The 24137-nt window shown below is 41.8% G+C and overlaps 1 protein-coding gene across 2 annotated transcripts in view; it reads right to left on the reverse strand.

Annotated features, from left to right (window-relative positions):
- plxna2 (plexin A2) overlaps nt 1-24137 on the reverse strand; it is a 262874-nt gene that overhangs the window by 25336 nt on the left and 213401 nt on the right. For both annotated transcript variants that reach the window (XM_061685452.1, XM_061685441.1), the window contains 5 exons: nt 15734-15973; nt 15210-15353; nt 7697-7931; nt 5543-5685; nt 3330-3598 (listed from right to left, as the gene is read on the reverse strand). In XM_061685452.1, coding sequence (XP_061541436.1) covers nt 3330-3598; nt 5543-5685; nt 7697-7931; nt 15210-15353; nt 15734-15973 — 1031 coding nt within the window. The remainder of the gene's footprint in view (nt 1-3329; nt 3599-5542; nt 5686-7696; nt 7932-15209; nt 15354-15733; nt 15974-24137) is intronic.

Raw genomic sequence — 24137 nt, forward strand, 5'->3', positions numbered from 1 at the left:
GCAGGCGGCAGTGTGCTGCCAATACTAATGGACGAAAGAAAGGTTTATTGTTTAGCCCAGGAAATGGCTTTTCACACTCAGAGTTGCCAAATGAATTGTTAGTATTGAAAGGACAATTGTCTTCCTACTATGAAATTACAGTGCATCCCTGGAGGTAAATGTTTACCTATGGAAAATCCTTATTACTCTTACTATTGAGGTTATGCTTTCCTCAGCATATGTTTCTGTCTCTTAGATTGTTGTGAAGATTAGGCAAAAATTACGAAAGGTTGCTGAATTTCTCTTGATATAACTAAAAAAAAAATAAAATAAAATTAAGGGGAAAAAATATGCTGTGTACATCTGGATGCAGATCCAACCCCCCCCCCCCCAATTTCTGAAAATGCAGAATGCAGCATTTTGGACATTGAACAGTGGGACTTGCATTGTTGGAAGAGGTCCAAATAAAGGCATTTGCGCGCTCATCGGATGCAAGATTGCAGCTCAGAACGGCTCATATAACGATCCATATCAATACTAAAAACTTAAGTATGAAATTGTCAGGAAACGAATGGTCATAAATGACCTCCAACGTAAATGAGACTTGCATTACGGTGACATACTTTGAATGTGATCAGCTCAGTGGTGCACATGAAAATGGTAACTGTCTTCAAAACACTCTTGCCTCTTCATATGGATTTCCCGTGTGACAGCGTTGTTTTTTTTTGTTTTTTTTTTTAATGCTAAAGGCCTCTTTATACCACAGCGCTCGCGCGGCCGTCAGCGTGACCGACGCGCTTGCGCTATATATATATATATATATATATATATATATATATATATATATATTGCCTAATCAATCATGTTTTCTTTGAAGAATATTACAAATCCACAAATTCTGCCAGGATATGTAAACTTATGAGCATAACTGTCAGTACGCTGATGAATCTTGAGTAGTCACGAGAGCACAACACATGCTTAAACGTCTCTAAAAAGAAATCTTCAAATGTACTGTTTTCAAGAACTTACATGAGTGCTCTGTTTGAGGGTTGTAACATTTAGGGACTAAGCGTTCACAAAATAAGACCATCATTGATTTCGATTGCAGGCGGCACGGTGGGCGACTGGGAAGAGCGTCAGCTTCACAGTTCTGAGGACCGCGGTTCAATCCCCGGCCCCGCCTGTGTGGAGTTTGCATGTTTTGCCCGTAGGTGTGAATGTGAGTGCGACTGGTTGTTTGTTTGTATGTGCCCTGCAATTGGCTGACAACCAGTTCAGTTCAGGTGTACCCCGCCTCCTGCCCGATGATAGCTGGGGTAGGCTCCAGCACGCCTGCGACCCGAGTGAGGAGAAGCGGCTCAAAAAATGGATGGATGATTTCAATTGCGACGATAAGGATAAATGATAACATTTATGTTGGTTAATACCAGAAAACTGAGGGTTATGACCACTAGTCATTGTTGAATTATATAAAAATTGAGTGAAGTGCGTCCACGCAAACACAAGTGAGCTCCGTCGACGATACAGATTGTCGGCGTATGAGTGCTTGAGTCTGTGATGATGGTGAGGACAAGGCAGCACTCAGCCTTGTCTAATCGCTAATCCGCGGCAATCTTCAGAAACCAGGGAGCAATTATATATATATATATATATATATATATATATATGAACTAAAAGGCCCTCCAGGCAGCGGCCAAGGATTGTGAACTGCTGTGCTCCTAATAACAGCCAATCATAAAAATGGGGAGATGGCGTGAGGCCCCGCTGTCATGTGAAATAACAGCTTAATCCAGGTCCACTTGTCACCATGTGTCTTTTACACCTCTTTCTTCTTCTCCCCTGTTTATTTAGCAGACTGTCGATGTGGCCTTTTCAAACAGAGACGCTTTAAGGAGCATTAACATCAGAATGAAGGCGCTTGAAAGCTAACCAGCTGCCTCGCTCTTCAGGGCAGTACACGGTTTTCAACTGAAAAAGAGGGGGAATATACCAAGAATTGAATAAAAACTTGAATGTCGAACCGTTATCGAGAGTGACACTTCATCATCTCACACAATCTGTTAGAATTACAGTAAGTTTACGATTTATTTAATTTATTTTTATACTTGTTAAGATGTCAGTTAAGAATGTGATAGATGAAGTAAACTGCCTTCACGAAGTCTCCATACCTCATCATAACAAGTTATGTAGTTATATTATACAACAGTAAACAATTTTACATTTATATGATAGCTAAGGATGTTAAAATGTTACCTGCATGTAAAGCTAATAACGGCTTTGTGGTAACGACAGTTTGACCGTGCAACCGATTATTTGTATTTCCATTATTTGCTATTTGAAAAACAGTTGAAAAAAATATCTGAGGTTAACCACACAAAGGAAAAAGTACTTTACTAGATTGTGTCCATTTTAAAATTGCCGTATTGTTCCAGTTCATTAGATATGTAAATAACATCATAAGATGCATTCTCCTGTACGTTTCCAACCGCACTTTTTGTGTCAGACCTATTTGAAAAGCTTCAGAGCCGCAAAAGTGCTGATGACACAAAGAGACAAGGACCTTGCAGGTGTTTAAAGTTTTAGCAAAAGCATTGCTTCCTCCGGAAAACAATGTGCACCGGAGACCTGAAGTGGAGTGGGTGTGAGGGCCAGGTTGAGAAATCAAGTTGAATGTTTCATAAGGAGCTGAAGCCTGGAGGATAAGTGAAGCTGACATTGCGATCGAGGCCGTGGCACAAGACAGAATGTGGAATTATGCGGACGATTTAGATGTTTTCTGCTTGTGCAAAGAGCGCATTGCGTTTAGCTCGGTGTACGCCAATGACTAACAACTCAAGGGAGTTCTACTCTCGATACAAAATTGAACAGCGTACAGCTATAGTCAATAACCTTCCATCAGTCTTAATGCATGCTTGTGCACAAACGTGTTTATGCGCTATTCTTCTTAGGAGACATACAGGAAACGGTAGGAAAAGTTGCTAAATACAGCGACCAAATCAGCAAGTTGGCAAAAATAACTGGTTTTGTTAATGAGTTCCTGTGTTCACAGGTATTATGTTAGTGTAAGCAGTGCACAGCAGCGGAGACTCAATCTGAACTACGAAAGCCACAAAAAAATATTACAAAGAAAGACAATCATCATATACATATGATTAAAATCTATAAAATCAATAAATCGCCCAACCCTAGCTAGTATTTGGTCATGTCCAGTACAATTGCGCCAACAAAATTGCGCGCAAACATAGACCAAAATGAAGACTAGGTCCCACGCAAGTTTACCTAAAATGAGGCCAAACCATCTTAACAGGCCCCTCCCAGCATTTAATTCAAGGTCAAGCATGAGGGCCAACCTGCGCAGCAGCAGCTTGGGGTGGTTCTTGCTCTCCAGGTTGCGGTCGATGAGGTCTGATAAAAGGTGCTTGAGGACGTCTGTGGCGTACTCCAGGCGTCCCTGCAAGGCCGTCATGATGAGCGAGGCCACGTTGCCGCGGTCCCTCATGGAGAAGGAGCGCTGCATCTCCAGAGTTCGGATGAAGGTGAGCAGAAACACTTTGTTGTTGATGAGCTGACCAAAGATCTTCAGGGCCTTCTCCACGCTCTGCTGGCCATTGCCTGATACCTAAATAGAAATGACCGATATAGCCCCACATTTAACCAGAATTATACACAAACAGCCATTATTATTGGGAAACTGAGATGTCTTTGGGTGTTAAGTGATTCAACTTTCAACCTGACCTTGAGTTTTTGTTTTTTTTTTGTCCCGAGGTACAAAACCTACTCCAGTTTCAGTCCATGCAGGCAGACAGCCCCACTCATGATGCTTGTGGTGAGTAACTGAGAAGTTCTTAATCAATTATTGACCAGCGTCAGGAGTACGGCACCCTGATCCAGCAGCCAAATGTCAAATAACTTGCACAAGTAAGACGATCTCAGTGACGAAATTCAGTGCGTAATGTTTTGGTCGTTTTGAAAAGAAATCCCTTCATTACTGGCACTCGGAAGTTAAACGTACCCATAACATTGTCCAGAACTGTTTCCACAAGACCTTTGATTCATTCAATAAATATGTGGTTGTTTGTTAGGGCTTTTGCACACAACTCCACTGGACTGTAAAACCATCTAAAAATAGCCACAGTAGCTGCTGATCTTCAAACTCTCATTGTTGTCTTTCAAAGAAAAGAAACCAATTGATTTTGAGCGATATTAAGTGTAACTCACCAATGATTTCATTTTGAGGGATATTAGTGTCTGATGTCCTGAAGACTGTATTTTTTTCAACTGATTTGCAGCCGTGGATGACTGGTTAGAGCGTCAGCCTCACAGTTCTGAGGACCCGGGTTCAATCCCCGGCCCCGCCTGTGTGGAGTTTGCATGTTCTCCCCGTGCCTGTGTGGGTTTTCTCCGGGCACTCCGGTTTCCTCCCACATCCCAAAAACATGCATAAATTGGAGACTCTAAATTGCCCGTAGGTGTGAATGTGAGTGCGAATGGTTGTCTGTTTGTATGTGCCCTGCGATTGGCTGGCAACCAGTTCAGGGTGTACCCCGCCTCCTGCCCGATGACAGCTGGGATAGGCTCCAGCACGCCCGCGACCCTAGTGAGGAGAAGCGGCTCAGAAAATGGATGGATGGATGGATGATTTGCAGCCTTTAAACCTCCCCAAAATCTATGTAAATTAAAGACACCAGAATATTTTTTACTGCCTTGCTTGCATTACGTTTTAAAATACGTTTTAATGATATGCAAGTAATATTCATTGCATTATAACTTTTTCATTCACTTCTTTTCTTCGCTGATTGGCTTGGAGAAATCACAAATTCATGTTTCAATGCGGCGGCACGGTGAGCGACTGGTTAGAGCGTCTGCCTCACAGTTCTGAGGACTGGGGTTCAATCCCCGGCCCCGCCTGTGTGGAATTTGCATGTTCTCCCCGTGCCTACGTGGGTTTTCTCTGGGCACTCCGGTTTCCTCCCACATCCCAAAAACATGCACGTTAATTGACAACTCTAAATTGCCCGTAGGTGTGAATGTGCGTGCGAATGGTTGTTTGTTTGTATGTACCCTGCGATTGGCATGCAACCAGTTCAGGGTGTACCCCGCCTCCTGCCCGATGATAGCAGGGATAGAGCTAACAAGCTAGCCTGCGAACTAACAAGCCCGCGAGTTGAGCTAAACAGGTCGCTCCACCACGGCGATGTCGTTTAAAACATCAGCGCTTCGCTCCGCGTTGTTGTCTGTGTTAGTACCCAATTAACACAAAAGGCAAGGCTGGATTTGAACCCGGGTCCTCAGAACTGTGAGGCAGACGGCTAACCAGTCGTTCACTATGCCGCCGGAAAATATATCGTCTTGAAATTTTTTTTATCGTGACAGGCCTTCAAGATTAAATGCCAGTGTGCCACTATGATGTTATGCTGAGCTGCTGGGGAGTCAAATTTCAGATTGGGAGTGGGGCGAGAGGATAAGTAGCATGCTGCTCCCCTTTTCGCTTGAAAGGGACACTACGGTGGAGTGTAAAGGACATTTCCCTCGCCCTCAGTTCGCTTTGTGTCCCAGTTGTTACCTCCAGTTCTCTGAGGACGGGATGATCCTCAATGCCAGGGAAGAGCACCCTCATGGCGTAGGTCCTGTAGTCCAGATGCGGAATGCCGGCTCTGTCCAGGTCGCTGGTGAGCTCATTGATGTCTGTCTGCAGCTCGGCAAAGGCTTTTTGTTCAAGGGGGAAGAAAAAGGAAGGAATGCTAGTTAGGGAAATGCAGGAAAGAACTACGCTCTAATCCCTGAGCATGAAATATGAGAATCGCTCTTATCTTCACAGTGTTCACTAACACTATGATGAAGCAGACTGTAAAAGCCCAAGGTAGTCTTCACTTCAGAGAAACTCAATATTTTACATTTGAGCCTCGGCAAAAAACACAGAGCATGACCCCCCTCCTCTATTGCACCTAGCATTCTCACACAATTTTCATCTCGGAGCCAGTAAATTGGCCCCAGCAGTGTGCGGATCATCTCAGCGTGAGGCTGAAGGTGAGTTTCGACTAATTGGCTCCATCCTGACTCCTGTCTCCAGTTCGGTACCCCCCCCCCAGTCTCAGCTTCCTCGCCCTTGGGGAGGCCCCCTTCATTCTCCCTTGTCCGAAAACTACCACAGGAGCAGCAGCAGCCCTTCATGCAGTCATCCTCCCTCCAATTCCCTGTGGCCGGGGTGCCTATCTAAATCCGGGCTGCAGGCAACCACACTGCACCTTTTAATGACGAAAACGTTAATCGTCTGCCTTTCCAAGGCTGTTGAGTCTCTCATCAATGTCTCCATTCAAGAGGTTTTGTGAAATTTGAGTACAACTTTGAAGGAGGGAAGATTACACTAACAGACTCAGGTTTACACAGCATGTACCTCACTCTGAATAAGAGGATGCTTTAAGTGATTTCATAGTGAAAAATTAACTTCAGGTGTCGCCAAAACACTTGCCAAAAACTATATGGTCGAGCCTCAAAAGTTGAACAGCTCAAGAGATTTACAATTTGAAGGAAATGCATGCCATTAGAAATATTTCCCACTGTAAATGCTCCCAAAATATCCACCCTGTACTATCCCACTTTTCAATAGCAGTAGTCGTACGGTGCAGTTTGCTTGTGGAGGGTGGAGCAAGACACGTTGCTGTGTATTGATTGGCTGATCGTCCCTTCTATGGTGAAATGAAAATAGGATGCACGCATGACTGTACTATGTCAAATTTATTTTATTGTTTTGATTCATTGTGTTACATGCCGTCTCGCTGCTGTGATGTCACACTATCTCTGTGACACAGCTATTGCTTGCATTTCCCTGCGCTGGAAACAAAAGCGCGATCCAAATTTTCTGATCCCAATAGTACTGTGGTGAAGCAAACTGAAGTAGACCACTTGATGAACGTAGCTTAGATTGGATTTGGCAAGAAGTTAAACACTTTTATCTTAATGTTCCAAAATGAAATATAACACATGCATATATGGATATGAATAAATATTCATATAATATCTTTTGCAAGGTTAGGGCTCTCTAACAAGAACTTGAATCACAACGGTTTGCTGCATGATACGCTGGCTGAGATTTAACTACTGTGTCACTTCATTATTTAAACCACACAGACCACATGTGATTTGTTTTCTATAGGACACACACAAATGCAGTTACATTAGAAATACGACATCTTCAAAAAGGAATATTGTGAGCAAAAGTCATGTGTCCAGCAAGTTGTCTAGCCCAGTTCAGTAGCGTTTTGAAGAGTAAATCCTGATCGTTCTTTTATTTCCAGCATGGTTTGTGTACACTCAGTGGGATAGCTCTGTCAGCTACATAAACAGTGTGACAGCGTCAGCGTGATCATAGTGTCGCCAATCAATTCAACAAAGAGTGAGGCACAACCAAGAACAACAATAGAGGGCAGCTTTCTTCTTGACACGGGGATCTTTTTTAGAAGAAGACAAACCGAGTTTTGATCTTTTTCCCATTTTGGACATGACCAATGTCTGTCCACCAATCCACAGAGTCTAGCTCCACCGTTTAGGTACCCTATCACTGCAGTTAGTATACCAAAGGAAAGTTTTAACAGCGATGACACGGATCAGTCGTTTTAGTGTATATTACATAAGTGAGAGAATTACAAAACAAATACAATGTCAACAATATGGAAACAAGGATGCATAAATCCAGATGGTCGACTCCAGCACGACTAACCTTCTTTACACTCAAGGGCGACTCGTGACTCCAAGTTGTCCATTTGCATCTGCAAGCGCTTGAGTGTGAGATCGTTTTCACGTGACTTTCGCTTGTAGGCTATCAGGACGAGGATGACAATAATGAGAAGTAGGCCCCCGCCGGCGGCGATGCTGATGATGGCCGGAAGGGTCAGCAAACTGTCAGACATGATGTGCACAGCGCCAGGAGAGACATGGAGGCCGCCTACTTGAACCTGCGGAGACACACCTGAAATTTGAATCCTTTACAAACCTTCAAACTGCGAAACTAAAGACGTACAAAGATGTACAGTATCTGTCTGTCCATCCGTCAAGCCACCCATCCCTCTGTCTGTCCATACATCCGTTTCGTCTAACTTTTTATTCTCAATCAAATTATAATGGTATATGAGTTTAAAACTGTTTATTTTTTTATCATAGTTTATCTTCTGAGTGGCTAGGAGAACCGGTTATACTAGCTTATAGTAAGTCCTGGAGTGAATTTCAAAACCCATTTGCGTTACTAAATATGGTTCTTTCCGCAATATGCTGAAAGATCAGCACAGGACACTGACACTGCGTGAATGTGCAGTCTGAAGACAAACCCTGCACTCTGCCTCTGAAATACTGTGAAACCTGGACACATATTGTATGCTTCCATGTTGTACAAACACATACAGCTGCATACACAATAAAGGAAAACACTCAAATACAACCCAATTCCAATGAAGTTCGGACGTTGTGTTAAACATAAATAAAAACAGAATACAATGATTTGCAAATCATGTTCGACCTATGTTTAATTGAATGCACTACAAAGACAAGATATTTAATGTTCAAACTGATAAACTTTATTGTTTTTTTTTTCAGCAAATAATCATAAACTTTGAATATTATGGCTGCAACACGTTCCATAAAAGCTGGGACAGGGTCATGTTTACCACTTTGTTACATCACCTTTTCTTTTAACAACATTCAATAAACGTTTGGGAACTGAGGACACTAATTGTTGAAGCTTTGTAGGTGGTTCAACTGTTCAACAGTCCGGGGTCTACGTTTTCGTATTTTACGTATTTTACGCTTCATAATGCATCACACATTTTCAATGGGCGACAGGTCTGGACTGCAGGCAGGCAAGTCTAGTACCCACACTCCTTTACTACAAAGCCACAGTGTTATAACACGTGCAGAATGTGGTTTGGCATTGTCTTGCTGAAATAAGCAGGGGCGTCCATGAATAAGACGTTGCTAGGATGGCAGCATATGTTTCTCCAAAACCTGTATGTACCTTCAGCATTAATGGTGCCTTCACAGATGTGTAAGTTGCCCATGCCATTGGCACTAACACAGCCCCGTACCATCACAGATGCTGGCTGTTGAACTTTGTGTCCATAACAGTCCGGATGGTTCTTTTCCTCTTTGGCCAGGAGGACAAGACGTCCACAATTTCCCAAAACAATTTGAAATGTGGACTCGTCGGACCACAGAACACTTTTCCACTTTGCATGAGTCCATCTTAGGTGAGATCAGGCCCAGAGAAGTTGGCGGCGTTTCTGGGTGTTGTTGATAAATGGCTTTTGTGTTGCATAGTAGAGTTTTAAGTTGCACTTACGGATGTAGTGCCGAACTGTATTTACTGACATTGGTTTTCTGAAGTGTTCCTGAGCCCATGTTGTGATATCCTTTACACATTGATGTCGGTTTTAGTACCGCCTGAGGGATCGAAGTTCACGGGCATTCAATGTTGGTTTTCGGCCTTGCCGCTTACATGCAGTGACTTCTCCAGATTCTCTGAACCTTTTGATGATATTATGGACCGGAGATGATGAAATCTCTAAATTCCTTGCAATTGTACATTGAGGAACATTGTCCTTAAACTGTTCGACTTTTTCTCACTGTTGGATTTATCTCACCAAACATTATAATGAATAAACACAAAAGGAATGAAGACGTTGGTCATTTTACTCATGAGGAGGGCGCATGGGAGATTGTTCAGATTACAGCCTCTCAACACGCTCTAAACAATCTCTCCCGTCGCTCCTGCATTTATTTGAAAATAGGGAGGTTTCTAAGTTTACAAGACATAACGTACTAAGCTACAAGACACAACACACTAAGGGTAGGGTTTCAAGGTGAAAACATGGCACCTGCCACGTCCCGGCCACGTCCTTCTCTCAGATGATTCCTGCTGAGTCATCTTCTTGAAGGCGAGACATCTTTCTTTCTAAACATTGTCCATAATACTAATGCAAGCTAAGCAAATAAATGATAACTTCTACAATATATCTAACATTTCCCTCCTGTTTATCATGTATTTGCACAAATTCTCATATCATCTTACAGTCACTTCATTTCGATTTTTTAACTGTAGAATAATTTTTATGAAACAAATACATTTATACTCAGAGTAAATTTGTCATACATGAATTTTGTAGTTTAAACATCGTAATCATCTGAATCAGGAAACAAATCAGTTAAAGCAAAATCATCATCATCATCATCATTATCTTTATCATCAAACAGTAATGGATACATCATCTCCATACGGTTCTCCATGGTGTTATGGCTGTGGTGATTAATTTACTGATTAAAGCCCGAATGCATGGGATACAACAACATCCACAAAATGTCAGAATGGCTGCAAAAACAGCAATTGATATCAATATTGGTGAAATTAGGGTTTTATATTTACCAAAAACGTCCATCCAGCTGTCCCACAAGGAGTGTTGATTGAGGGTCCGTAGACCATCGATGGCTCTGGTCAAGCTGCCATCTGAAGCAGTATTGTTTGTTCTCCAAACATACCGCAAACACCTCCCTCTCTTGCGAGGAGTGTGTCGACAGCTATGCGGTTTTGGAACGTCCTTGAAGAGGTAGCTTTGAGCTGCTCATGCACAGCTTCCAACCCACTCTGAGTCCAATTTCCTAATCTCTGTACATTGAAGTGGATATAGTTTATCCCATCAACATTTTTATTAATCGTACACCACCAGCATATGAAGTCCTCCTGCAACTTGGTCAGCTAATTTGTATTGATTAGGAACTCCATGAGGAACACCTATGGCGTTGATGTATCCATTACTGTTTGATGATAAAGATAATGATGATGATGATGATGATTTTGCTTTAACTGATTTGTTTCCTGATTCAGATGATTACGATGTTTAAACTACAAAATTCATGTATGACAAATTTACTCTGAGTATAAATGTATTTGTTTCATAAAAATTATTCTACAGTTAAAAAATCGAAATGAAGTGACTGTAAGATGATATGAGAATTTGTGCAAATACATGATAAACAGGAGGGAAATGTTAGATATATTGTAGAAGTTATCATTTATTTGCTTAGCTTGCATTAGTATTATGGACAATGTTTAGAAAGAAAGATGTCTCGCCTTCAAGAAGATGACTCAGCAGGAATCATCTGAGAGAAGGACGTGGCCGGGACGTGGCAGGTGCCATGTTTTCACCTTGAAACCCTACCCTTAGTGTGTTGTGTCTTGTAGCTTAGTACGTTATGTCTTGTAAACTTAGAAACCTCCCTATTTTCAAATAAATGCAGGAGCGACGGGAGAGATTGTTTAGAGCGTGTTGAGAGGCTGTAATCTGAACAATCTCCCATGCGCCCTCCTCATGAGTAAAATGACCAACGTCTTCATTCCTGTGGATTGTCGTCAACCTTCAGATCCCAGTTGAGGAGTACGAAGACCAGTCCCGGAAAGGGTCTCAATTGCCGTGGCCACGGTCTCTTAACTGGGTGTGTCGGTTCATTGTGTCGGTTCATTGTGCAAAGATTATGGGTCACAATGGAAACATGTGGGAACATTACTGAAACAAGGATAGGAGACAAATGATTGGCGACAAATAGAAAACAAACTGGAATACAGTGCGTCAACTGGTCTAATCAGGAATGCGCTGTTTTGGACAACGCAGGCTGATGAAGGGAGACACATGCATCCTGTATGATTGGACCAAATGATCCTCACTGAAATTGATGAAGAAATATTGACATAAGCAATGCTTTCGTTTCTATACCAATAGAAAAGAACAGTCAAATTTGGTTTGCATTTAAATTTGAGGGAGAAAATATATTTTTACTAGATTACCACAAGGTTACTGTGAAAGTCCAACCATTTATTCACAAGTAATAATAACAAGCATGTCTAAATTCACTCCCCCAGGAGGGCGTGACATGCAAAGATTCATTAGCCTTACTGTGTCATCTAGCAGAGGAGGGACATAAAGTTAACAAGAATAAATTGCAATGGTGTAAAAAACAAGTCAAATATCTGGTACATAATCTAAGTGTAGGAGGAAGGACTATATTAGAAGGCAGAAAAGCTACAGTTTGAAAAAACCCTAAACCACAAACAAAGAAACATATGATGTCATTTTTAGGTCTGACAAATTAAGGGAGAGCATGGATTCAAAACTATGCAGAAATTATTGCACCATTGTCAAAATTTATGTATGAAGCAAACCTTAAAATGACATCACCTGTTCTATGGAATACAGAGGCGGAAAAGACCTTCTGTGACATTAAACAACATTTGGTGTCCAGGGCTGCGCTCGGCCTTCCAAATTTAATGATAAAACATTCATTCAAATTGTAGATTGTAAAAGCTATGACATGACCTCCGTACTTACACAACAATACGGTGATATACTAAGAAAAATGGGCTTATTTTTTGACTAAATTGGACAACGTGACGTGTGCATTACTGCATTGTGTCAGAGCAGTTGTGGCAGCTTCAATGGCAATAGAGAGCAGTTCCACGATTGTGTTATTTCATCCATTAACTCTTAAGGACCCACATACAGGGTCTGCTCTCCTATTGCAAACCAATATGGCGTTTTTAACACCTGCAAGATATTTATCTTGCATGGCCATCTTGCTGTCACAACCACATTTGACTGTTGAGCGATGCACAACCTTAAATCCAGCCACGCTAACACCCTTACCTGATGAAGGCACGCAGCATGATTGTCAGGAATTGGCCGAACAAACTGCTGAATTAGTAGCATTAACCGAGGCATGCAAACTAAAAATAAATAAAGATGGTACAATCTATACTGATAGCCAGTAAGAGGGTTCCACAACAAGAACGCAATTCAAAGTGCAAAACTACAAAATGAAATTTACATTAGCAAAGAGAAAAAAAATAAAAATAAATAACTATTCAAATGGGCTGCTATATTGAGACATGCTGTGTCACATGTCTCAACAGGAGGGATGGTAAGACAGATAAATCAATATTATACAACTTATGGTTTTAATTCCTATTAAAATAATAATAATAATAATAATAATAATTTGTAGAGCATGTATGATTTGTGCTAGGTATAATCCACAAGGCAATTTGAGGCCCAGGAGAGGAATATTGAATTAAACCAAAGTGAAGGAAAAAGTATTGTTTGGTTATCATAGATGCATTTTCTAAATGGATCGAATTATTCTCAACAAAATCACCTGATGCTCTGACGGTGGCAAAAGCACTATGTAAAGACATCATTCCAAAATATGGCATACCTGAAACCATTTACAGTGATAATGGGACTCATTTTGTAAATCAAATAATCAATAAAATAGGAACCATGTTCCACATCAATTTGAAAAACCATTGTGCTTACCACCACCCTCAGAGTGTAGGTCGAGTGGAAAGAATGAATGGGACAATAAAAAATAGCAGAAAGAAACACGTGGGTTCATTTAACACACTGTAAAAGAGTCATTTCAGCTGAGTACTCAAATAGGGAAGGTGAGCAAAAGTCTGATAACGGAGCGGGAGCAGATGTGTAGATTCTGAAAACGCTTGCTGGTCAGTGAAGAAAAAAGACACCAACCCGTTTAGTGAGAACTCAGCAGAATGGCACACCCGCGTTGGTTACGAGATTCGATGAGTTGTTACATAGCAACTTTGGTTACTATAGTGTTGATTTTGTTTTGTGGTACATGGGACGTCCCACCCTAAATGATACAACGCATTTTTTAGATAGGAAATCACCTACCAACTGGACCAATATGACCAACCCAATAATAAAAAATTTGGAAGCATTAACTCGTACCAAAAGGAGTACAGTTGATGATCAGAACTGTGGGCATGACCTCCAAATGCGGCAAAACAGTTTAATATTTTGTGCCTCCCAAAATCAAGATACTTTAATCATAATTCCATATGCGGCTCTCACCAATGATGCTCAAGAGAATGGGCAGAATTGAGGATAGGTGAAACAGGTTATGAATGGTCCAGTTGGTCACAAAAAAATAGCAAAAGAATATAGAAAGAAGTTTAACATAAGCAAAATGGCCCATAGTTTAATATTGAAATACAAATCATGTCACCCAGTGTGTTTGATGATGAGTTTGTGGGCATATTCTGGCGGAAAAGATCCCCACTTCCGAGTAGCATTGTGTTATGGCAACCGTGTTGAACCAGAAATGCCATTAAAAAACTTCAAAGAAAAGTGAACACATTTTAATGGTTAATAACATAACTACTTATGATTGGTTCCTTGTAGTCACAGGAGTTTCGGGACAAAATTCTATTCTAGTAGCACCGAATAATTTCACTTGTATAAACATGATTAGTAAAGGGAAAAAAAATAAAAAATAGGACCACTTAACGACACACGGTGTAAAGTAACCTTAAAAGTCGGACCAAAATTTATGCCAGTATCACGGAGCAGCAGCTGGTGGTGGTCCGGAGATGATAGACTGTTTGATAGATTACCTAAAGATCTGGATTGTGAACTATTATCACTTTGATATTGCATGTGTCAGTATACCCTATGCCTGTTCAAGATTTAATGGAAAGGGCACCAATGTTTTTGTCCAATCTAGAACATAGACAAAAAATAGATTTATCCTGGCAGAGGCAAAATTATCCAACACTCACGCACTTGTTCACAAAGAGATGAACCTTGCCCCATCTTTGCTTGTGAATGACTGAGCAATTCAGGTAAGCTCCTTTTATACCCAATCATGGCACCCACCTGTTCCCAATTAGCCTGTTCCCCTGTGATGTCCCAAACAGGTGTTTGATGAGCATTCCTCAACTTTCTGAGTCTTTTTTGCCACCTGTCCCAGCTTTTTTGGAATGTGTTGCAGCCATAAAATTCTAAGTTAATAATTATTTGCTAAAAACAATAATGTTTATCAGTTTGAACATTAAATATCTTATCTTTGTAGTGTATTCAATTAAATATAGGTTGAACATGATTTGCAAATCATTGTATTCTGTTTTTATTTATGTTTAACACAACATTCCAAATTCATTGGAATTGGGGTTGTACAAGCAGGTAATTACAAATTCTTGCAGTTGGTTTCCAGAACCTTTTGGCGGCTCAAGCGCACTCACACCGCTCTCCTTTTAACCCCTTTCCCTCGGCTGAATGAGCAATGATGAGGGCATGAATAATGGAGTTTGAAATTATAATGAAGATAAAATCCCCTATGTGGGGACAGATGGAAAAAAAATGTTGGCTGCCAAGTAGCTCTGGGTCCGCACTGACCATGACTTTGTATTGTCCGGTGAGGTTGGGCGGCTCACATAGCAGCTGGCTTTCGGACACGGTCACCGAGCAGGGGGTCTCTCCAATCAGCACCGTGTAGTTAAGCTTCACCCCTCCTGAGGTTGGGGGAAGCAGGTTTCTGCCCTGTGGGTACATGAGGGGTTTGCAATTAAGGCGTGCCACACCGAAACATATGGCCTAGTCAAGATCTGATTTCAAAAGTTCACTAAAAACCCAAGATGTGGCACAAATCTCCTGCCTATGAGATGCTTGTGTGCAATACGATAAACAGTGAAGGGTGGTGATGGTTTCTCTGAAGGGAAAATTGTGAGCTCATCCAAATTTGAGCCCATGACAATTATTGGATTCAATTAAGGACCCCTTCCCAGAGCCCACCACCCCTCCACACCTTTACTAGCACTGTATTTTGTACTTTCACTGAGCATCTTTTAGTCACTGGACATGAAATCAGCTTGCCCACCACTGGTGACAATTGGGCGTAGCGACCTCGAGAATGGGCATACCTTGAGAATGATGGGAGAGCCTGGCTTTTGCTCCAGCACCCCAGTGGTGCTGAGAGGTTCAAAGTAAGGATTCGGGTAATAGAGCAAGTTGGTGTTGTTGTAGACCAGCAGCGCCTGCACGTTGTTGAAAATGAAGCCAAATTCATCCGCGTGTTTCACAGTGTCCAAACCTGGATGGTAGTCCTCCACCAGGGAGGGAGCAGAGCAGCTCATGCTGGTTGCATTCAACCCTCTACACACCTGAAAAGGATAAGGGATGCAAATGTGAAAATCCAGTAGAGCCTCAAATAGTGCACTTCAAATTTACACTTTCATCTTGCTCCTCTGAAAAACAATAACAGGTGGTGCCACTAGATAAATGCGGTGGAGGAAATAATTATTTGATCCCTCACTGATTTTGTAAGTTTACCCACTGACAAAGACATGAACGGTCTATAATTTTAATGGTGGGTGTATTTCAACAGGGAGAGACAGAATATCAAAAATAAATCATAAAACACACACACATCACATAAAACAAAAGATTCAAATTATTTTGCAATTCATTGAGTGAAATAAGTATTTGACCCCCTCTCACAACATGACTAGGTACTTGGTGGAGAACCCCTTGTAGGCCAGTACAGAGGTCAGATGTTTCTTGTAGTTGATTGCCAGGTTTGCTGACATCTTGAGAGGAATTTTGGACCACTCCTCTTTGCAGACCCTCTCCAAATCCTTACGGTTTTGAGGCTGTGCCCTTGCAACTTGAAGCTTCAGCTCCTACCACAGATTTTCTATGGGATTTAAGCCTGGAGACTGGCTAGGGCACTCCGTGAACTTAATGTGCTTCTTCTTTAGTCACTCTTTCGTTGCCTTGGCTGTGTGCTTTGGGTCATCGTCATGCTGGAAACCCTATCCACGGCCCATTTTAGGTTTTATGGCTGAGAGAGGGAGGTTGTCACCCAGGATTTCATGGTACAAGGCTCCATCCATATTTCCGTCGATGCGGTGAAGTTGACCTGTCCCCTTTCCAGAGAAACACCCCGAAAAGCTTAATGCTTCCATAAATGCTTAAATAAATCTGCGCCATGATTAGGGCAAATACAAAAAAAACAACCTTTTTGCAATATAATCTGGTAATTTGATATGTTTTTTGTGATGGTCTGTGCAGCCTGAAATTAATTCAGGGCAATTCTCACATTTGGAATCACCAAGGAAGATGCAGAGAGACCAGTATATTTGGAATATAAAGTCCTCACTCTTTGCACAGTCAAGAATCTACTGTCGATCATTAAATCGATCTCTATTCTCAAGTAAGCCTCCATGAGATCAAAATTAAACAGCCGCTGGTGCTTGAGTGAAAAAACATCAGCCAGAAAGCATGGAGGAGCTCCTCCCCTGCCTTCTCAGCAAGAGACTGGGGCTGAGCTATGGCTCTTTTATTACTTCTCTCCAGTTTGCCCAGATGAGAGAGCTGTCTCCCATATATCCTCGCTGGCTCAGCTCTAGAGGGGAGAGGACAGGAAGGCGGTTGAGGGGGTTAGGGTTTGGGAGGCGAGGATTGATTGCTGAGCAGCAACTCCACTCACAGAGGTTTTTTATCTGCTTTCATTCCCGGGCTGCTCCTTCTCTCCGGGGAAGAAACTTAATTAGAAGCAAATATCACCAAAGCTGCTGAATGCGAGCAAATACCACGCCTACTACCTGTTGTGTGTGTGTGGCGACGCAGTCAGTCACGAAGATCGATGCAGAGTTGTTGTGTGTTGTCAAGACCATAGGAGTCTTGTGTTCTCTGGAGCCTATTCTCTTTGCATGGAGCCTATCAAACTTGTTTGGACCAGGGAAGTGAACTGAGACGAGTTCTGCAATTACATTGCATCATGTCAGAGCTACTTTATTGCTGCATTATTGTTGTCTTCCCCTGAAGCGACACAGAAAGGCCTCAGCCTGCCATTTTCTAACCCTATCATCTTAAATCAAATGGCATTGAAATTGTGAGTGATTGCCGGGAAATGTCGCAAAGCAGAAACGGTGACAAAAACGTATTGAGGATCCAGTGGCTTGAAATCAGGGCCTTCAAGACCTTCTCTGCTGGCCTATACACTATCAAAAGCACTGACCTACATTTTCAACATAATGAAATAATTAATTAATCATTATTTTCATAATATTTATTAGAATATTTATCATAAAAATATTAACAATATATATTCATTTATTTCCAACAGTAGTTTGTCTTCATTTCATAGCGTGTCTTGGCTGCCCAGCTTCCAGTCGTGTACAGTATATGTATATTATTTTTTTGTCCAATCAGATTTCAGCTTCTACGTGTTGCCATGTAAATGTAATCTACCCAAGGCCTTCAGAATCCAGAGTGCAGGCATCATACACACACACACACACACACACACACACGCTCATACACACACACACACACACACGCACGCACACACAGACACGCACACACAGACACGCACACACGCAGGCACGTACGCACGCACATACACACACACACACACACACACACACACACTGAAATGGTCGGTTCTTTTTTTAATCAACCAGATTTTAGATTCCTCATTCTACGCCTTGGCAAAGGGTGAGTGCCATCGGCATTTTCCCATTCTCTGATTGGTTCAGCTAAAGAGTCTGCTGTGTTCATCCCTTTGATTGATTGAGCTGAATATGCACACCTCAGATTGATTTACTGGGGACGGCGATGTCGGACATGATTCCAACCATCCATTTTCTGTACCGCTTATCCTCACTAGGGTCGTGGGCGTGCTGGAGCCTATCCCAGCTATCTTCGGGCGAGCAGTGGGGTACACCCTGAACTGGTCACCATTTCATTTTCAAGGCCACTTTTCAAGAAAAACTCGACTTTGTGAAGCTAGGTCAACCAACATAGTTGCTGCCTGTCTTTTTTCAACCCCAAAAAGGTTTTTTGGGGACTTTCAGAGCAGCATGTATGAGCACGACAACTAGCTTGCAGACAGGCAGGAGGAAAGGAAGGTTTTTGCGTCTATAGCAGCATCTGTGATGAGTACAATGTATTTTATTCAGTTTTTATGGTTTTTTTTCATGTTACTGGATAAATATGGATTGTGAACTGCTATATTGTAGTGTATACATTAAAACTTCGATTGAAGTTTGGAGGTGATTAACTGGAAGATAAAGGTAACTGTTTCTTGCTTTAGTAATAATGGTTTTCATCCTCAAATTTGTGAAATGCCTCTGTCTCTTCTTTAATGCCACATAGTTATATCGCGTTTTTTTTTGTACATTATTTTACGACAGGATGGTGTTATTAAGCGGTGGATTCTGTTCACTGAAGGCCCAGGTCTGAAACTGCCTGCAACTAATCAATACATTGCAGCATAGCATTGTAATCTTCAGATACAATGCTAATAAAGTCTATGAGTAATTTATGGGTAACATCAAAACAATTACATTGGATCCATAGTACTATTTTTTCCAGCGATGTCGTGACATTGCTTTTCTGTACATGATCTCACCTTTTCTTGCAGACACAATTTTTTAAATTATAATAATAGACAATGGACCTCTACAGACATCTAGAGTCTCACAATACTGCAAAACCCTCTGCCAAAGTTCTGGAGTTCTGCAGCAGTCTGAAGAAGGTCTTTGACAAGCAAGTGGCAGTCTAAAAGTCCGCTACAGAGACGACAGTCTGGTACGTTAAGCTGTCAGAAATGACTACTGTCAGTATTTTACTCTTCTTCTCTTATCATGTCATATGCTAAACCCTGTCAGGACCAAAACAGCTGCTATCATTTTTTTTCTGGCTGTGGAAGTTGGAATTCAAAGAGACGATCAATAAATAGTGATGCGAAAATGGGCCATTGAAGGATTTGATAAGCAAATGTGTTGTTTGGCTGTTGGGCTGGGACTATCAATGTCTGTCAATCATCATGTTGACAAACTGCAGCATGGTCACTGCCTTGGAATTCTGTATTAGCATATTATGTTCTTTTTACTCCCTGCAACAAAATACTAGCGGATGCACTCATGACATGGCACTGCACTGCTTCCAGATTACAACACTGTAGTTTGTCAAAGGGGCCTGGCTCCTTATCTGCTACTCTATCTGTGCCTTGCCAAATACTGACTGCACAACACATTCCTTCAGGCCATGCAGAGCGGGAGCTTCACATTGCTCAGTGTTGATAAAGTGGAATAAGGTCAACAGTTAGAGGAAATAATTGGAATCGTGGCCTCATCGGTCTGCACTCTCAAAGTGAAGCAGCCAGCAACATTCCCGAGTGCCTCTGGCTGCATATATTATAGAGCTAGTGTAGTGTTTTAGTACGGCCCAACAAGCTACCTTTCAAAAGGTCTCTGGCCGGGGTAGCAGCGAGAAAGGATTGCAGGATAGAATGTGGCATCGTAGAGATGTGTGTAGGATGAGGGTCAAAGAGTCAAGGGTCAACGGGAGACTAGCATTCAATAGATGGTAGGTCCTGTGCTGTGTTACTCCTACACTGTTTTGCTGCCAACCAACTGTGAAACCTGGCATCAAATCCAAAACTCCCATCCACACGGGCCTGTGTGTGGTACACAAGCCAACGAGCCTCTGCCATATTCACCAGGCTAGAGGTTAGTGAGTCAATTTGTCAGCATGGTTTAAAACAAGTCGACATTTGCCAACATCATTAGAAATCTGAGCCATCTCAGTATTGAATCCAAGTGCGTGGATTTATACAAACTGCAATTTCATGCAAATATTGAGGGATACAATCGCCGGAGTGCTATGCCGCATAAATAAATATATACAAAAAATAAACAGTTGCAGACTGTCACAAAGTGTCCTGATGGGCATCTTCCACAATCAGGTTCCAGTAATGAGATCAGTTTAAATGAAAATATAGAGAAAAAAAATATATATACAATTTTAAAGGTGGTGACTGAATGACTTCAATTGCAAGATTTCATCCCTGTGGCTTGTTATTCACAAGGGTTTTACAGTAGAATGTCACAGTTATTTAATGATGAGACTAGTACTGCTAATTTGGTAGTGCAAGTGGAGTAGCAAGTAGCATTACTTACCCTAAGAGACACATTGTGAACCTAAGATTACTCTGTTCAAAGAATGTTTTTTATAACTGCTATTTGGAAAAAAAAAGGCGACTATACATTTTATATATGCATTACCGCAAACTCACACACACCCAAGAAAAAGAAGCATGTAATTTGTCCACATGTTGTCATACCACTTAAAGCCATACACACACGGAGTCACATGAGTGATCAATCACTGCTACTGTGTTTAACGACTAAAAAGAAGACGATAATCTGGGACAATCAACATTGTCCCAGATTATTCTACTACTTGCTTAAAGTCTCGGCGCCCTTTGCACAATGGTCATTGCACCGGACTATTGCAATATTCGTCATTCGAATTGCTCTAAGTGCTAGAGGACTCTGCATCTTTTGGCATAATTGTCAAAAAAATTAAAAATGTACCGGCATTACCAGATAACTAGTAACCCCTTATTGCTCAGTGACTGTTTTTCTCAATGTCGTTATGTCTCAAAAGTGTTCTCTGTCAATTGACTGTCTGTTGTCGTACTAGAGCGGCTCCAACTACCGGAGACAAATTCCTTGTGCGTTTTTTGGACATACTTGGCAAATAAAGAGGATTTTGATTCTGATGCAGTCAGACAGACCAGTTTCACGTAAAGCTATCTTTTGACAGACCAGCATAGAAACAAATGAAAACATTAATCCGTCCATCTATCTTCTATACCCCTTGTCCTATTCAGGGTCGCAGGTGACCTGGGGCCTCATGTACAAAAGGTGCGTACGCACAAAAACGTGGCGTACATTCTTTTTCACGGCAAAGTTCAGATGTATCAAGAGTGAAATGACCGTGGAAATGTGCTTTGCCTCACGCCAACTTCATGGCTGGCATACGCACGTTTCTGGAGCTGTTGGTGCTTTGGTGACACTTAGAGGTGATGCTGGGAAACTGTTATAATAAATCTGCACATCAGAGACACATGAACAATTAGCACTGATGAACAATTCAATCCCGACAACATTTGATTTCAACAATGTAAAAGAAGCAAGGATTCGGAATTCACTTGTTGACCAGTGTATTTAATGAATAAAGGATATTTGTGAGGACGCCTATAAATTGATCAAGGCGATCATTTATGCCGCCTATTGCCCTTACAATCTCGTGACTCCAGCACAGCACGGGTGAGGACACGGCCAGTCGGGCGGGCAGCAGCAACCGGCTGTTGGAGTGTAATTGCGTCAGCGACGCTGGGGATGCCAGAGGAGACGCAAAGGAACGGTGGACGAAACCTCCGCTTATGTGACACCCGTGATGCCAGCACTGAAAAAATGAATCCTTTGAATTTAATTTGAACATTTACATCGGTTGCATATGATTAAAATCTGTGAAAATAACATTTTATTTTAGGAGAAGAGGGGTAAATGATGTCATTTTAACACTTTTTAATCATGCATGCAACTGGAAATTCAAAGGACTCTTTTTTTTCAGTGACAGACGCTGGAGGAATCCTCCACTTCTGTGACACTAGAGACACCGGGGATGGTGGACGAATCCCCCGAACATGTAGAACGTGGCTGCGCCTACGTGTCCTCTCCTGTGTATTGAAATAATACATTGAGTAATCAAACAGGAGTCACAGTTTTTGATATCTCCTTTTTTAGATGCTAATGTGCTTCTATTTGAATTAAAAAGATTTATTACAAATACCATACATACAACATTTACGCATGAACCTTAATCTCATAGGGCTGAGTGTAGGTTACTGTATGAACACATTTGTTGTGAGTTATACAAATACATGTTATTTACATACTGGGGTGATCAGTCAGCCACATGTGCGCCCACCACCCCTGAGACAGCAATGTCACCCTTGGTTACAGCGACTCTCTCCTTAAATGACGTGAGGCCCTCGGCGCCGATTCCTCCGCGTGTTTTGCCACACTTTGGCGGTGGGCAGCTGTCTTCCGCTTCACATCCACTTCAATGTCTGACCACTTCTTTTTTAGTTCAGCGTGTGTGCGCTGTTCTGACCCCACAGCATTGACAGCTGCAAACACGCTGTTCCATTCACTTCTCTTACGCTTGTTGTTAATGCCGGAGGACAGCGTGCCAAAAGAGGATTTTCACACCTCCACTTCATTGAGTAACTTCACCTTCAGAAAAATTATTTTTCTTCATTACCTTGCTCATTTTCCTTTTTTTCTGATCATGCAGAGATCGGATTTAAATATGGACGTGGACAGGGAGGTGTCAGCTACTCCAACATGTGCGCTCAATTCTACGTTGATTGGGATGTACGAAGGAAATGTGCTTGGATTCATGCGTACGCACAGATTCATACATCTGAATATTTTTGTGCGTACGACGTTTTCTGGATTTGAGCGTACGCCGTGTTTGAGTAGGAAATCCACGCAAGTCTTTGTACATGAGGCCCCTGGAGACTTTCCCAGCTGACTTCGGGGCGATAGCAGACTACACACTGGACTAGTCACCGGTCTAACGCAGGACACATGTAGACACAGACGACCATTCACACTGTCAAAACTGAACTGAACCCACGCTGCCTGCGCTGCAATCAGTTGACTGTACCACTACACCATCAGTAACATTAAATAGAAAGTAATGATTAAAAACACAACTCACCATGATGCTGAATGTACAGTGATGCCTTGAAATACAAGTGCCTTGACTTTTTCGGGATATGAACTGTCACTTGGACCATATTTTAAAATTTTGAGATGTGAGCAAACTTTTAGCTACGAGTGCGCTTCAGACCCCACCGCTGGATGGCGGCTGCACACTTTACAACATCCAGTCATTATCAGTTCACATTAGGTTCCTTGCAGTGGAATGACATGGCAGTATAAGTTGTCAATAGACCCAAAGAATAAGAACAAGGAAGGTCAAAACATTGGCTACAGTTGTGGTTTGTGCTGGAATTTTCCATGTTTGCAGGTTATGTGGAGAGCTACTGTTGTTACTGGGTTTTTGTACAGTACAGTAGTGTCCAGTGCAATTTTTCTTGCAAAAATCATGACCAAAAAATTGGGGTGTTTTAGGGGGGCTCGACAGAATAATGGCATTTCCATTCCTTTCAATGAGGACAGATGATTTGAGATACGACTGTTTTGAGATACAAACGTGGCCATGGAATGAATTAACCCTTTATCTCAAGACACCACAATAATTGTTGAAATTAGTGTGAATCCGACGCTTGTCTCTCTTCAACAACCAGTTCCATCTCAGGGTAATGGAAAACAATGACACCAGAAGTGTAACTTATGGCATGTCTTCTCCGTAATTTCGTTTTGGTTGCCGTCATTGCAGAAAATCACTCTAATCACAAAAAGTGGATGTTGAAAATGGAGGCAATGTATTCAGAGA

Source organism: Phycodurus eques, chromosome 1 (assembly GCF_024500275.1).
Source record: "Phycodurus eques isolate BA_2022a chromosome 1, UOR_Pequ_1.1, whole genome shotgun sequence".
NCBI classification, from domain to species: Eukaryota; Metazoa; Chordata; class Actinopteri; order Syngnathiformes; family Syngnathidae; genus Phycodurus; species Phycodurus eques.